This window comes from Phyllopteryx taeniolatus, chromosome 20, assembly GCF_024500385.1.
Source record: "Phyllopteryx taeniolatus isolate TA_2022b chromosome 20, UOR_Ptae_1.2, whole genome shotgun sequence".
Classification (NCBI taxonomy): Eukaryota; Metazoa; Chordata; class Actinopteri; order Syngnathiformes; family Syngnathidae; genus Phyllopteryx; species Phyllopteryx taeniolatus.
Genome location: NC_084521.1, coordinates 13395429 through 13410138, shown reverse-complemented (window position 1 = coordinate 13410138; position 14710 = coordinate 13395429). Strand labels below are relative to the sequence as shown.

At 42.6% G+C, this 14710-nt stretch overlaps 1 protein-coding gene across 3 annotated transcripts; it reads right to left on the bottom strand.

Moving 5' to 3' along the window:
* Nucleotides 1-1312: 1312 nt before the first annotated feature.
* Nucleotides 1313-14710, bottom strand: LOC133470305 (palmitoyltransferase ZDHHC20-B-like). Of its 3 annotated transcripts, none has more exons than XM_061758526.1 (14): nt 14574-14710; nt 13697-13723; nt 13448-13542; nt 13227-13347; nt 12873-12942; nt 12719-12751; nt 10164-10284; nt 9777-9812; nt 7711-7849; nt 5426-5552; nt 5190-5279; nt 5012-5118; nt 4186-4231; nt 1313-4069 (listed from the first exon to the last, which is right to left on the bottom strand). In XM_061758526.1, exons 1-13 carry the CDS (start codon nt 14689-14691, stop codon nt 4197-4199), a joined length of 1119 nt encoding a protein of 372 aa, XP_061614510.1. In that variant the 5' UTR covers nt 14692-14710; the 3' UTR covers nt 1313-4069; nt 4186-4196. The 3 variants fall into 3 exon arrangements, with proteins under 3 accessions (XP_061614510.1, XP_061614511.1, XP_061614512.1); XM_061758527.1 differs by having other exon boundaries at nt 12873-12939; XM_061758528.1 differs by lacking the exon at nt 9777-9812.

Sequence of the window (14710 nt, the reverse complement as noted above, 5' to 3'; positions counted from 1 at the left end):
ACACAAGAAACTGATGGAAAAGTAGTTCTGAACTCAAATGTCAAGAATAGTAGTTCATTCAACTATTGTAGAAGTTACTGTAAAGATGGTTTTGGTTACTAAAAATATGTCAACCTAATTATTTTTTTTACCTTGCACAATTTTAAATTTTGGCACGGACTCTAGCAAGAATCATGGAATTTGACGCACATGATTTGCTTTCGAGGGCCACATAAAATGATGTGGCGGGCCGGATCTGGCCCCCAGACCTTGAGTTTGACACCCATGCTTTATGCTTCAGCTATATGCTAATTATGTTAACACATGTTTGCTGAAGTTAATTTGTGTATTTAATTGATACATATAGCCTATTCTAAGTCGCTGTTTGTTTTATGTTTACCATCATAATTGTTTTCTCATTGGTACACTTCTGTGGAGTAAAAAAATATATTAAATAAAATAAAAAATTTAACAATAAGAGCAAAACATGTAGTTAAACAATTAGATGATCAATGAGCTAACCTCTGGCTGTTAGAGGTTAGCAAATCTTCTAGATCTGAACCACTTCAGTTCGGAATTAGGACCAAATGTCGCTCGACACTGAGATGTCAAAAATCCCCATTAAATGGTGGATTTTTGTGTTATCTGTAATGGATGAGCCATGCAAAAGTTGTTTGGTGAAAGCGAGGCCACTTTGACCTTGTGACGTGTTTGCTTTTCAACAAGTCTAACAACTGACATGGAGGCCATTGCCTTGAGAGCAAATGAGTGCATGCTAAACAAGCAAACGCATTCAGAATCACAGCGACGGAGTGGATGTGCTTCGTTGGTGAGCTCACCCTTATATTTCTTGCATGAAATGCTTGCCTTGACACACAAATTTACATTTTTTTTCCCCCCTCAAGTGCAGTGGAGTTGACGTATAGCTTTTATAAGGACTGGACAACCTTCCAGGAGGAGTGGAGCGTCTGAGTGTTAGACAGATAGCCAAATGTTCAACTCCAAAGTTGTCCGACTTCAAATAATTTTATCTTCATACGCTTACCAACCACATTATGTACATTTGTACACATTCAAATAGCCAGACTTATATAGAGTTAATAAGAGAGCCAAAATGGGCCCCAAAATATTGCATATATCTGTCTGCTAGTGTCATAGCATTTCGAGGAAAACATTATTAACTTAAACTGCAGGACAGAAGCAGACTCTGATGCTAAAAGCAACTAGACTTGTTGGTATTTCGGGACTATTTGCCTATAACAGGACAAAAATTCAGAAAGAATAACAGAACTGACATCATGGAACATGTTCAAATGATAAATGGACATGGCTATTTGTGGTTTTATGGCTTCGTTTATTCGGACACACCAGAATAAAGCTGTTTTCAAACATGATCCACCTTCATTTGCAACCACATCGACACACGGCTAAAATCCAATTTTTGGACAGTGAGGCGCCATGCTTTAGGGCTTTATTCTGGCATTATGCGCATCGTACAACGTATGTAAAAAAACAGGTTGCTGCACTGAAGCATTTCTCTCAAGACAATAATTTTACAAAACAACACATTGCAAAAATACACACGAACGCATCGATCTCAAGGCTCAACAGCCCAGAAAAAGATTAGAGGCCATTTATAGAAAACAAAAGGATGATAGGTCCAAATATTGGGAATAGATGGTAACAGTGGAAAGGTTCTAGCTCATTATGCTTGTTTTGAATGGCCTGTAATGGGATTTTTCACTAAATTTTGATTTCTTACATTTAGATGGAGCTTCATGTTAGGATGCCCATTGAGCTTTTAACTCATATCTTCCAATGACTAGTTTGTCACTTGTTTGAACAGTGACAGGTAAACAAAATCCAGAAGGCAGGCAGTAACAACTATCCGTCATCACATTAAATACTGTCTATTTTGTTTACATGTAGCACAGCTATGATAGAAAACCAGGTACAACAACACAGGCCACTCTATACAATATATAAATGGCTGTAAACTCGTACAGCATGGGATGCAAACAGCAAGAGGCTCATCCTGCAACCATCATGAAGATGCGATCAGACAGACATGAATATAGTGTGTGTGTGTGAGCAGGTACAGTAAAGTTGCATATTTGGAACAGAATTCCTTGGTAAATTATTTAAATCCATTTTCTGAGCCGCCTGTCCTCACAAGGGTCGCGGGCGTGCTGGAGCCTATCTCAGCTATCATCCGGCAGGAGGTGGGGTCGGTGTGAATGTGAGTGCGGATGGTTGTTTGTTTGTATGTGCCCTGCGATTGGCTGGCAACCAGTTCAGGGTGTACCCCTCCTCCTGCCCGATGATAGCTGGGATAGGCTCCAGCACGCCCGCGACCCTTGTGACGATAAGCGGCTCAGAAAATCGATGGATGGAAGATATTTCTGTGTACTGCATGCAAAAATAAAGCCCTGTGCCCATCTGCTGGTCAGAGTGAGACAACGCGACAAGCAAGAGGTCCAGTTTGAAAAGAACAAGCGCCATGACTTTTCATGTCGTTTGGCTCACAGAGGTTAAGGTAAAGCTAAGGATGGTGTAAACACTGTGGTTCAGAAGTTTGAGCTCCTGATGGTTCAAGCCCTTATTTTGGCAATAAATGTTGAATTTGTCTAGCACTGTGAGCGGAACAAAACATAAGGGAATCATTCTACATATTGTAAGCAAATGCATAAAAACTAGGGGTGGGACTCGATTGAAAAAAAATAATAAAATAAAAAAGGTAATTAATTGGAGGCTGTCTAATGAATTAATTTGAATTAATCACATTTTAATCATAGAACAATATTTGTCCAAAAAAGCAAATGGTTGAATTGAAATGGATTTTAGTGGATGATTGAGTCAAATAACTGACACAGACAGGAATAGTGTTAACTCTGATATATGCATTTAAGTGCATTTCTATACAAAAAAGTACAAAAATTAATAGAAATATCTCTGGCCAAAATTAAAGACCTAAAGTTAAAGTGCCATTTTAGGACAGGTTTTTTTTGTTTTGTTTGTTTTTTAGGACACTATTACCCCTAAATGGCTTCTGCATGGAAGTTGAAAAGTTGGTTCACATATCGGAGGGTTGAAGTGCTTTCGTGGTATGGAAACTCTTTTTTGCACAAATTGCACAAAACCACGCTGATCAAGGCTTCCATCGGGTCGTGTTTTTTTGTTTTTAAATGAAATTCGCCTCTCATCCGTCCTAGATGCACTGTTTCATCCAATTCCTCAATTTTGGTGGCTTGGTAATCAGCATAACAGGAAATCTCCGCATTGTTTGCAACACAAAATGAGGTTAAAATAGGTTCCTTCCCCCCCCCACCCCCCCAACTATTTTGTTTGTAATTAATTAATCGCGATTAATGCATTAAAGTCCCACCCCAATATAAAAACACAAAGTAAATGCTGCACATTATAAATACACAGACACACGCACACACACAAAAGATCCATTTCCGTTTGCTTTGCCAACCTGTGAAAAAGCAGCACACTGATGGCCATCAATGACCTCTACATCTTGTGCTCAGACAAAATCAGTCCACTGACCCAGGAATCTGGGAAATGTGTGCTGGGATGTTTCTTGTATGTTTTTTTAAATCTTCCAAGAATACAGTTCCAAGAAAAATAATAGTCCCATCTTCATTGGATTCCTCATAGAAAACAAAAAGGTAATGATCCAGCTTTTCTCCCACCCTTTGCTGCAGCTTTGTGCCTGTGAGACCATCTTAATGTGGATCCAGGTAGCTTTTGGCACCAAAAAATACAAATAATAATAAAAAAAAAAGCAGCTCATAACTCCTGCAAAGGATTTCCTCAAGCATCATCATAAATATTCCAGAAAAAGAAAGCAAAATCATCCAACAATACAAATATGTGTAGCGATAAAATAAACGTGTGTGTTGGGACAGCTGGTGCTGCTGCATGCAGAAAAAAGCCAATGCCGTGGACGCGACTGTGCTATGACAGGCAAAAGGAATGCATTTCCATAGTTACTCTGAGGTTGCACTGAGGGGTAGTCACCATGGTGATGAGTCAAAGTGTCGCACGGCTTAAGGCATCAGACTGGATGATTGAGGAGTCACTCCTGGGGCAAGGGGAGGACACAATAGGCAATCAGGTGGAATTAAATGGGTAGATTGTTTGTTACACTGCTATTGCTTTCACCGTGCAACACAACTGGATGTAGAAACAACAAATCACCTGGTTAGGATTCACTTCATGGAGACTGTGGTGATGTCATTTGGGGCTGTAAAATCAAACAGGAAGACACATTGGTTTGTGTTGTTTGCAACCAGGACATTGTGTTTAGAATAAAATCAGTGTGTAAAGCTCAAACAACAATACAACATATATTGATGTTCAGACTTTGTAATTCCCAATATCATGGCATCTGAAGCCTACAACTTAGTCGTCTTAATTGAAATGTATTCTTCTGAGGAGCTGTAAAAGCTGGCAACCGTAACAACCCACATTCACTTAGGTTTCTTACCATCGTGCTAAGCAAATGACTTTAACATGTCACAGGATGCATTTATATATTCATGCATTTGTGTCTTGAATGTGTTTGAATAGTGTGGGAGGGTAAATCTGGTCCTAAACTATAGAAAAACGATCAAGATTTTCACTTTTCACTGCAGTTTTTGGAATGTAACCCTTGTGAAAAACTGTAGTTTTAATTTTCATATTCACAAATGTATTATTTTATATATTATATTCCAAATCATAACATACAAAAAAAATTATCTAACATTATTGCGTACAGAAGGTTAAGATAAAGGAACTAGATACATGTTAGATAAACAACAGTGTCTACATTTTTCAAACTCAAACATTTACTGAAGATGAACTGAAGATTTATCATTTCTGTGAATCTAAGACTAAAATAAAATCGAGCTAGTATACCCAACGCTTCTAAGAACTGCTTTACAGCCGAGTTGTATGGAGTCTTCTGGCACCTGTGGACTTCTATTCCAGGACTACTGGATTGTGTCCCACTTCTTTTGTTCTGTATTCTGATGGAATTTACCTGATTTGATGGGATTATTAGCCATATGGTGTACAATGCTGTTGGTTTGCTGCTCGTTGCTCAGAAGGCGGCTCTGTGATTCGGTGAGCGGGCTCACAGTCACTTCACTGCAAACAAAACAACTAAATGAACCCTGACACTCAGACGAAAATAACTTTTCTCAGATCTGATTGATCACCATTTATTAGGCTCCGGGTGCACGGCGACTGTCGGCTGCTCGATGTCGGCGTTGACGAGCCGGGTGGGGAATGTCAGACCATCTCCTTGACTGCAGCAAACGAGGACATAGTCAGCCCAAGCAACACCCAGGAGCAAAAGATCAAAGCTAATAAATGGTAAAGACAACTTTTCAAGCATTTTTTTTTTTTTTTTTTTTAAAACATAGCAACAAGACAAAGGGGGGTAATTTAATACCTGGTGAAGACTGGCAGCAGCCAGTACTTCTTCTGGTCTCCAAATACCTGAGCGATATTCTTCCGGAACCCCAGAGAAAAGCCATTCTTATCAGACCCAGTCCTGAAGACGGGCGCTCTGAACGCCTCTGAGATAAAATCAACATAATCTGTTCACAATTGAAATCATTTGAATAATACATTAAAAATTGATGGTACCCTAGTGAGGATAAGCGGTAAAAGAAAATGGATGGATAAATTAAGCAATCTGGAAGACTCTGAAGAGTACAATAAAGCCAAATAAAAAAATATGTCTTCACGCAGAAAAACATTTATTGACATCGCTCAAGTACATGTTGATGTGCAAATTTAAGATTAAAATTAAATTTGCCTCATTTCTTTGCGTTTTTGTTCTGGCCTCCAACTTGAGCCAGGCCCATCTCCATCTGTACCTGATGCCTGCTTCAAACTGTGCCACATGAATAGCATCCTCTGCTTTAAACCCTCTCAATCTGGAAAAGAATTGACTAAAATCAGTCTGTTTCACTATTACCAACTTCAAAGGCCAATCCCAAATGCATCCACCAGGAAAATATTATTTATTATTATTATTATATTCTTTTTGGAGGTGGGGCTTGAAGGCAAGCGCGTGGTGGCCGGGCCTGCACCCACGGAGGCCGGCCGGGCACAGGCCGACAGGGTAACGTAAGTCCCCCTTCCTATGGGCACACCACCTGTGGGGGGGCCATATGGGTCGGGTGCATTGTGAGCTGGGCGGTGACCGAAGGCAGGCACCTTGGCAATCCGATCCCTGGCTACAGATGTTGGCTCTAGGGACGTGGAATGTCATCTCTCTGGCAGCTGGTGTGTGAGGTCAAGAAGTTCAGACTAGATACAGTCGGGCTCACCTCCACACACAGCTTGGGCTCTGGTACCAGTCCTCTCGAGAGGGGTTGGACTCTCTTCAACTATCGAGTTGCCCACGGTGAGAGACACTGAGCAGGTGTGGGTATACTTATTGCCCCCCCCGGCTCAGCGCCTATACATGGGGTTCACCCCGGTGGATGAGGTTAGCCTCCCTCCGCCTTTGGGTGGGGGGACAGATCCTGACTGTTGTTTGTGCCTATGCACCAAACAGCAGTTCAGAGTACCCACCCTTTTTGGAGTCCTTGGTGGGGGTGCTGGAGAGTGCTCCCGCTGGGGACTCCATCGTTCTGCTGGGGGACTTCAGTGCTCACGTGGGCAATGACAGTGAGACCTGGAGGGGCATGACTGGGAGTTCCTAAAGGCTCTGGATGTTGTGGGGCTGTCCTGGTTGACATGCTTCTACAACATTGCGTGGACATCGGGGACAGTGCATCTGGATTGGCAGACTGGGGTGGGGGTCCCCCTTTTTAAGAAGGGGGACCGGAGGGTGTGTTCCAACTACAGGGGGAATCCCACTCCTCAGCCTCCCTGGTAAGGTCTATTCATAGGTGCTGGAGAGGAGGGTCCGTCGGGAAGTTGAATGTCAGATTTAGTAGGACCAGTGTGGTTTTCGTCCTGACCGTGGAACAGTGGACCAGCTCTACATCCTCGGCAGGGTCCTCGAGAGTGCATGGGAGGTCACCCAACCAGTCTACATGTGTTTTGTGGACTTGGAGAAGGCGATCGACCATGTCCCTTGGGGAGTCCTGTGGACGGTGCTTCGGCAGTATGGGGTACCGCACCCCCTGATACGGGCTGTTCTGTCCCTGTACGATCGGTGTCAAGAGTTTGGTTCGCATTGACGGCAGTAAGTCGGACTCGTTTCCGGTGAGGGTTGGACTCCGCCAAGGCTGCCCTTTGTCACCGATTCTGTTCAGAACTTTTATGGACAGAATTTCTCAACTCAGCCGAGTTGTAGAGGGGGTCCGGTTCGGTGGCCTCAGTATTGCATCTCTGTTTTTTGCAGATGATGTGGTTCTGTTGGCTTCATCAAGCCGTGAACTCCAACTCTCACTGGAGTGGTTCGCAGCAGAGTGTGAACCGGCTGGGATGAGATTCAGCACCTTCAAATCTGAGACCATGGTCCTCAGTTGGAAAAGGGTGGCGTACCCTCTCCAGATTGGAGATGAGGTCCTTCCCCTGAGCGCCTATGACGACAGGGGTGGCGACCCCCCCACCAGGAAAAACTAATTGGATCTATACAATTCACGTAAATGGCCTATTTTGAGTTCAAAACGGCGAATTTCGCGGGTGTACCCTGCCTCTTGCCCAAAGGTCAGCTGAGTGAGGGTAACTGGTACAGGCAATGGATGGATGGATTTCAGAAAAAGAAGGTGTTACCTATAGTGGACCGGTTCTTCCCGACGAGCCACAGGTGGTAGCTGAAGAGGGAGAGAATACTGATGCAGAACATGGCCGCAACAAAAAAGAGAAACAAGACATGGAATTTGGCGTGTGAGTGAGTCTCTTGCAGATCATTCTGGGGAGAGAGACGGGAGAAGAGGCATCAATAACACGTCTCTACACGCGGGGCATTTATTTGTGTGTGTGGGGGAGGGGGGGGGGGGGGGGGGCGTGGGTTAGAAGTTCGAGACCAGGACAGACGGAAACAGCATGTGAGGGTTTCTATATTTTTAGCGGCCATGTGTCCCAGGTCCTTACCACTTAAAAACACATACCTATGCTTATGTAGCATTAATTGAAAGTCATACTTTATCATTCCCCCACCACAAAAGGTTTTTTCCCCCAAAAAAAATGTTTTCCAGGCTTACACCTTAGAAACAATGTTTTCTTCATGAAATGTCACTCCGGGACATGTCCCGCCACGTTTTTGAGAATTAGTCTTGGATAACCCATTCAGTAATTTAATAGACAGACTTTCACCAGTAAAATGTGTTATTCAAACATTCACTAATCAAATGCTACACTGACTACTGTCCAATAAGATACACTTAATGAGCAATCTGACCCTGATAAATCTGTCACTGTGTGACACTGACATATGTTTTACTATCCATAATGCATTCAACATGTGAGCCAAAATGTTTTGTTTTGTTTTAAATAATTATTTTGAACATTGATTAAATGATCTGTGTAATTTAAAGGACTATTCAAATTGGGTCCTGGGGGGGCATCCCCCTGGTTGGGCCCCCTGCTGGACGGGCTCGCTGACTCGGCCCCCTCCTTGTGGGCGGCGGGGGCTCACCCTTCCTTGATGTGCCGGCTCAGCAACTCCGTACACCAGTTGTCTAACATGCATGTGATATGGTGTTCATTCACTAATAAGTTTGACAGACACACTATACGCTTTAATTACTTGTGCTGGGGTCACTAACAACAACACAGCTTATACTAATATATCAACTCACAGGTTCTTACAGGTGTTTCGACACTAAATAAGAATCCCACCGCACCAGTTGTCAAGAGCACTGCCTTGCTCATTTTCCCACTTCCTGTCCTGCCCTTTTCTATCCTCTCTTATCTTCTTCTCTTGGTTAGTTATTACATGTCCTCACCGGGTGCCCCCCCCCCCTCCTCCCCGCCCAATCTACAAATAACTGTTGTAATGTTACTTGAGTTCAAATATCTAGACTGTGTCAGTATTGTTCTGCTGTGGTTCTCACCCCAAGTCCCCTTGCCCACTCTATCCCTCTGTCTGTCCCCTAAACCCCTTTTCTGTCCGGCTGAATTTTCAATAATCATCATAATAATAAAAAATAAAAATAAGCAGAGGGAGTATTTCAAACTCCCTATTTCACAGCAAAACCGTTCCAGCACAAAGGCATACAGATCCACCATTCTGCAAATGGCTTCAAATTCAGGAGGACCACCATAAGGCGTCTCATGCTGTTGAACAGGACAGGTTAAACAACACAAAAAAACACTAATTGCATTACTTATGCTGCAAAAACTAACTGTGACAGGCCCAGTTTGGTGGTACTAAAACGATAAATATTGTTTATGCTATCAAATAAAAGTTTTTAATTATACCTTTTGTTTTATCATGAGATTGAGTAATAAAGATTTTCAGAAAAATTATGTGCCTTTAATTAAAAAATGTCACCCCATGACAGGTCATTTTTACTTTTAAGGCTTCTAAAAATGTCTGGTAGAAGAAATCAGCTCTGCTGGCAATTGTTATGTAATGCAGAGAGTCCAAAACATTCATTCATTTTCCGCACCGCTTATCCTCACTAGGGTCGCGAGCGTGCTAGAGCCTATGCCATATGACTCTGGGCGAGAGGCGAGGTACACTCTGAACTGGTCGCCAGCCAATCACATGGCACATATAAACACTTGAGAAAAATCATAAACTAACTGGCCACTAAAGACAAAGAAACCCCGAATGCATGCATTCCAACAACTCGTGAGGTGGTGCAAAGGCTTGGGAGGATGGCTGTTGTTACCTTTGGGCAGTTCTCAGCCGATTTTCTCCGGCAAAGCTTTAGTCCAAACAGAAACGAGACTTGTTAGCAACACCGGGAAAGAACAGGCAGGAAAGGATGGTTAGCAGGCAAATGCAGAGCACAGTGTGTTAAGTCAAAGAAGGTATGAGAGGAAAAAAAGGGGATGGGGGACGCGTGGACAGTTTCACTGACGCATGGGTGTCGTAATGGATCCTATGAATGTGTGGGGAATTTTTTAACAATCGCTCAGTATGGCAGGTCTAACACACATAGAAGGGCACAGCGGTTAAGGAGGACAGAGAAGTCAGGAGGGCAACTCAGTGCCAAACATGGTTGACTCATCAGGGTACAGGTGAAGTTCTGAACGGATCCGGACTCATTACTCACGGTCCAGAATTTGATGAAATACTGCAGCACGGTGGCTGCGATGAACAAGCAGTAAAGCAGCGAGTACGCCAAGAAGAGAATGAAGAACTTGTAGTTGGAGAACCCCACACAGTTGTTCACCCTGGAGAAAGATAGACAGGCTACGGTCATGTTGGACCTCCGCACTAACAAGTAGTAAGCATCTACAGTGAGAGGAAAAAGTATGTGAATCTTTAGGAATTACTTAAATTTCTGCATAAATTAGTCATAAAATGTGCTCTCATCTTCATCTAAATCACAAGAATGAACAGTCTGCTTAAACTAATACCACACAAAATGGATGGATGAAATTTTTTTTTTCGTATTTTTAGAGAAAATAACGTAAAACATTCACAGGACAGGGAGAAAAAAGTGACTGAACCCTTGAAGATAACTGGTTGACCCTCCTTTAACCTTAACCAAACATTCCTTAACCAAACATAGTTGCAGATCAGATGTGCACAACAATCAAGATGCATTTTGGACCATTCCTTTTTACAAAACTTCTGCAGTTCAGCAAAATTCCTGGGATGTCTGGTGTGCATAGCTCTCGAGCATCTGAATCAGATTGAGGTCAGGACTTTGACTGGGCCACTCCAGAAGCCATTCTGTTGGTTTGCTTCTGTGTTTTGGATCATTGGCCTGTTGCGACTCTCTTGAGCTTAAACTGTTGAACAAATGGCCTCAAGTTCTACAAAATATCTTTATAAACTTGTGAATTAATTTTTGCACTCATGATATCAAGCTGTCTAGGCCCCGAGTTGCTCCCTTCACCATGCTTCAGAGTAGGTATAAAGTTTTGATGTTGGTGCACTCTGCCATTTTTCCTCCACACATGGCGCTGTATTCCTCCCAAAAAAATCAACTCTGGTTTAATCTTTACACAGAATATTTTTCCAGTAGTTCTGCGGAACATCCAAGTTTTTCGGCAGCAACGGCTTCCTCTTTGGTGTTCTCCCATGAACCCATTTCCTGTTTAATGTTGTATATATAGTAGATTTGTCAACAGAGATGCTGGCATGTGCAGTCATTTCTGTAAAGGCCCTTTCACATTGCACTTAATCATTGTGAAAGGCCCCCCGTGTCAAACCGCAATGACGATGGGAACGGGGGTCCATCCCATATTTGGAAGTGGTGACACAACAGCCTAGAAGGAAGTCCGGAGGCTTTCCCTGTGAGTGGACTGCAACGGAGCAATATGTATTTGTCACCGTTGGAAAAGAAAGGCCTAACTTTGCTTACTTTATGGAGGAGGAGGTGATGCAGCAGCAAAAAAAAGAAAAAAAAAAGGAAAAAGGAATGGGAATATCCCATACTAATTTCATGGCAGCATCTTGGAGTTTAAACTCGTTCGTGAGCTTTCTGGATCCAGGAAGAGGGCTTCGAGGTGTATTTCAGGCTGAGTAGGGAGCTCTGAAAGGGAGTTTGAAATCTCCCACAGAGATGTCTCGGTATATCATTTATCTATTGGCCCAAGGTTCGGGATAGTGGGACACCGCAATTATTATGCCTTCCTCAATTTGCCCTGTGTCGTTTACAGTACTAACCCGCCAAAATAGCACTCAGAAATCACTCCGCCAGCCCCGCTATGATTGGAGGAGCTTTTTCACATCCCTGTCAACGCTCCCCAATTGTACATTTTTCTATCCGATGAAGCGACACTCGGCATCACATCAAAACAAGCTGATGCACACACAAAATTAATGGGAAAGTCAAGGGGCTCAGACACCTTGCCAAGTGCAGTGTTAAGGAGCCTTAAGTCCTCAGCTGAGACTCTAGGGTTCCTTTTTTCTTTTTTTAACCTCATTGAGCATTCTGCGCTGTGCTCTTCCAATCATCTTTACAGGATGGCCACTACATGGAAGGGATTCAACAATGCTGAACTGTCTCTATTCATACAATTTGTCTAACCGTGGACTGAATATCAAGACTTTTAGAGATACTTTTGTAACCTTTTCTAGCTTTATGCAAGTCAACAATTTTTACATGTAGGTCTTCTGGGAGTTCTTCTGAGCAAGGCATGGTAAACGTCAGACAATGCTTCTTGACGGAGACAATTCAAACCTGGTGTGTGTTTTCTATTGACCAGCGCAGCTTTGAGCCATATCTCCAATCTTCTCTCATTGATTAGACTCTGGGTTGGCTCACACCCGAGTCTGATTCACTCTTGGAGAATTCGTTGCCTAGAGGTTCACTTTTGCCTCCCTGTCCTGTGAATGTTTATGTTATTTTCAATAAATATATGAGAACATAATTGTTAATACCTAATAATAATAACTGTACACTTAAAAACTTCTGCACAGCATCAATAGATGACAGAATTTGGTGTAAGCTGGAATTCTTGCTGAAGTGCTCTAAAATAATGTTGAGTTGGGTATGTTTATTCTCCTGCATTTAATGCAGATCAGCAGAAATAATAAAGTGCACATTCTGCAGTGAATAGCTCAGACATTAAAAAAGCCAATTGTGCCGGTGCACCTAATGTTGAGGCCGACGAGAACGTAATGCGTACGGAATAAACATTAAAGGTTGCCTACCAGGGACAATGGTGGTCCATCTTCAGCACACATCTATGAAATAAAGCAAAGGATGGAGGGGGCAGATGAAATGATGAAAATTATTAGACAGGGAGACAGACAAGGAAGACAAAAACTTTTTTCCCCCCATACAAGCTTATGAATAAAAACGTACATGTCGCACGCAGAGCAGTGATGACAACGATCCGGCTTGATTACTTGACAGCGGTCACAGTAACGAACTGCTGCAACATTAAATCAGAATCGGGGTCAGAACTTACATCAGTATTGTTGTGGGATATTGTCGCTGAATGTGAATCTATAATTTTCAAAGCAGTGTACTGTACTAACATTGTTTCTCATTGTTGCTGAAAAAAGCAAAGCTATCAGCTATTCATGGGGCTAGCCATCCATTTTCTATACCATTTGTCCTCATTAGGGTTGCAGTTGAGCTTGGGGCGGGGGTCTATTTGGCGAATGTTTCCAACCCATTGTGAAAATAAGGTAAAAGAAACACACGTATACCCACCTCCTGCTCCGGTGCGGGTATAAAGTGGCAGGCTGGTGGCGGCTCGCCACAGAATCTCTTGCTGGGATTCTGGTCGCTCTTCCTTCTCATAGCGCTCCTTCTCAGCCTTTGGCAAGCAGAACTGGAGTGAGAACGAGAGAGAGAGAGAGCAAGGGGGAAAAAAATCATTTTAGACCATTGAGCTGAATAGCACAGCAGGGTCGCCCCGGATCACGCTGTACCTCTTTGGAAGGGTTGGCGGGCTTTGTGAAGATGGTCTTCCAATAGGACCACACAAACATGACGAAGGAGAGGTGGAAGAAGATGAGGTATACAACTGGGGGAAATTCAATATGAAAAATAAAAACAATACATATTAGCCTCACTGAAAAAGTGTGTCAGCAAACTAACATAAGACTGAGAAAAACTCATCATAAATATCTAAATCTTTAAGGCAAACGAGAGATTAAGCACAAAAACTGAAAGCTTACCCTGTTTTCCTATACTAGTGATGGTGACTGTAAGAGACAACAACAAAATGTGACACACAAAATAAAAGCAGTGATTGTAGATCTGACAAGGGAGTGTTGTGTAAGCAATCCATCATGCATATTTTTAGAGCAAGAGCGAGCAAAAGTACATCAAAACCAACGTCTGTTTTATTGCCTTTGACTACCTCACTCAACAGACTTGAATGTCCGCAGTGGAATTATTTTCCACCAGTAGCAAAACTTTAAAGAAAAAAAAATTAACTTTCACCTTTTTAGGCGTCTGAAAGTAAATGGAATAGTTTAATGGGTACTGCAGATACAGACCCCAGATTATTATTCGTTGCAAGCATTTCAAAATGGCCAAATTTAGAATAGTTAAACAGTGTATTTAAATATATGTCATCGTCATATTACATCAACTATGACAAATTACAATGGTGAGAAATATATAGCCTACTGTCTGGGGCTGTCAGTCACTATTGAATGTTTTAAAAATCAATTATTCCACTGATTAATCGAAGCAATTAACTCTTTGATGTCATGTGACATTAGATGTCCACTTCCCCAGTGAGCGCCAACCTAAAACTGTTAGCAAGGCATTAACACGCACAGAGAAAGTTTGTCTCGCGTCCGAGGCATGTTGAATAATAAATATCTGGGCTCAATACAATGCTAGTTTTCAGTCTACTAATTAGCTGAATCAAAAGCCTTAAACTGGGGCTTGTTATTATTGGGCAGCAGTCAGTCCATTTACTTCCTACTGGCCAAAAGCGGCTGCCTGTTTGTGTGGCGAGTACAGGAAACAGCGGTGAGGGGGGGTGGGGACACAAAACAGGGCTTAAAAGGGACACAACGGGGCAGCAAGGAGTCTACTTACATATACAAAGCTCCACCACGTAGGCATAATAGGACCAGCAGACAACCATAGCGATGAAAATCACAGGTATCCATGCTAAGCCCCGTTGGCAGCATCTCAATACGTGAATGGGCGCCATCTTTCTCTCTGCACTGGGG

Coding starts and splice junctions, on each gene's coding strand:
- LOC133470305 (XM_061758526.1), bottom strand. CDS start 14,691: ATGGCGCCCATTCACGTATTGAGATGCTGCCAACGGGGCTTAGCATGG. Junction 7,850..9,776: donor CGGCTGAGAACTGCCCAAAG/GTAACAACAGCC, acceptor CTCTCTCCCCAG/AATGATCTGCAAGAGACTCA. Junction 5,553..7,710: donor GAAGAACCGGTCCACTATAG/GTAACACCTTCT, acceptor ATTTTATCTCAG/AGGCGTTCAGAGCGCCCGTC.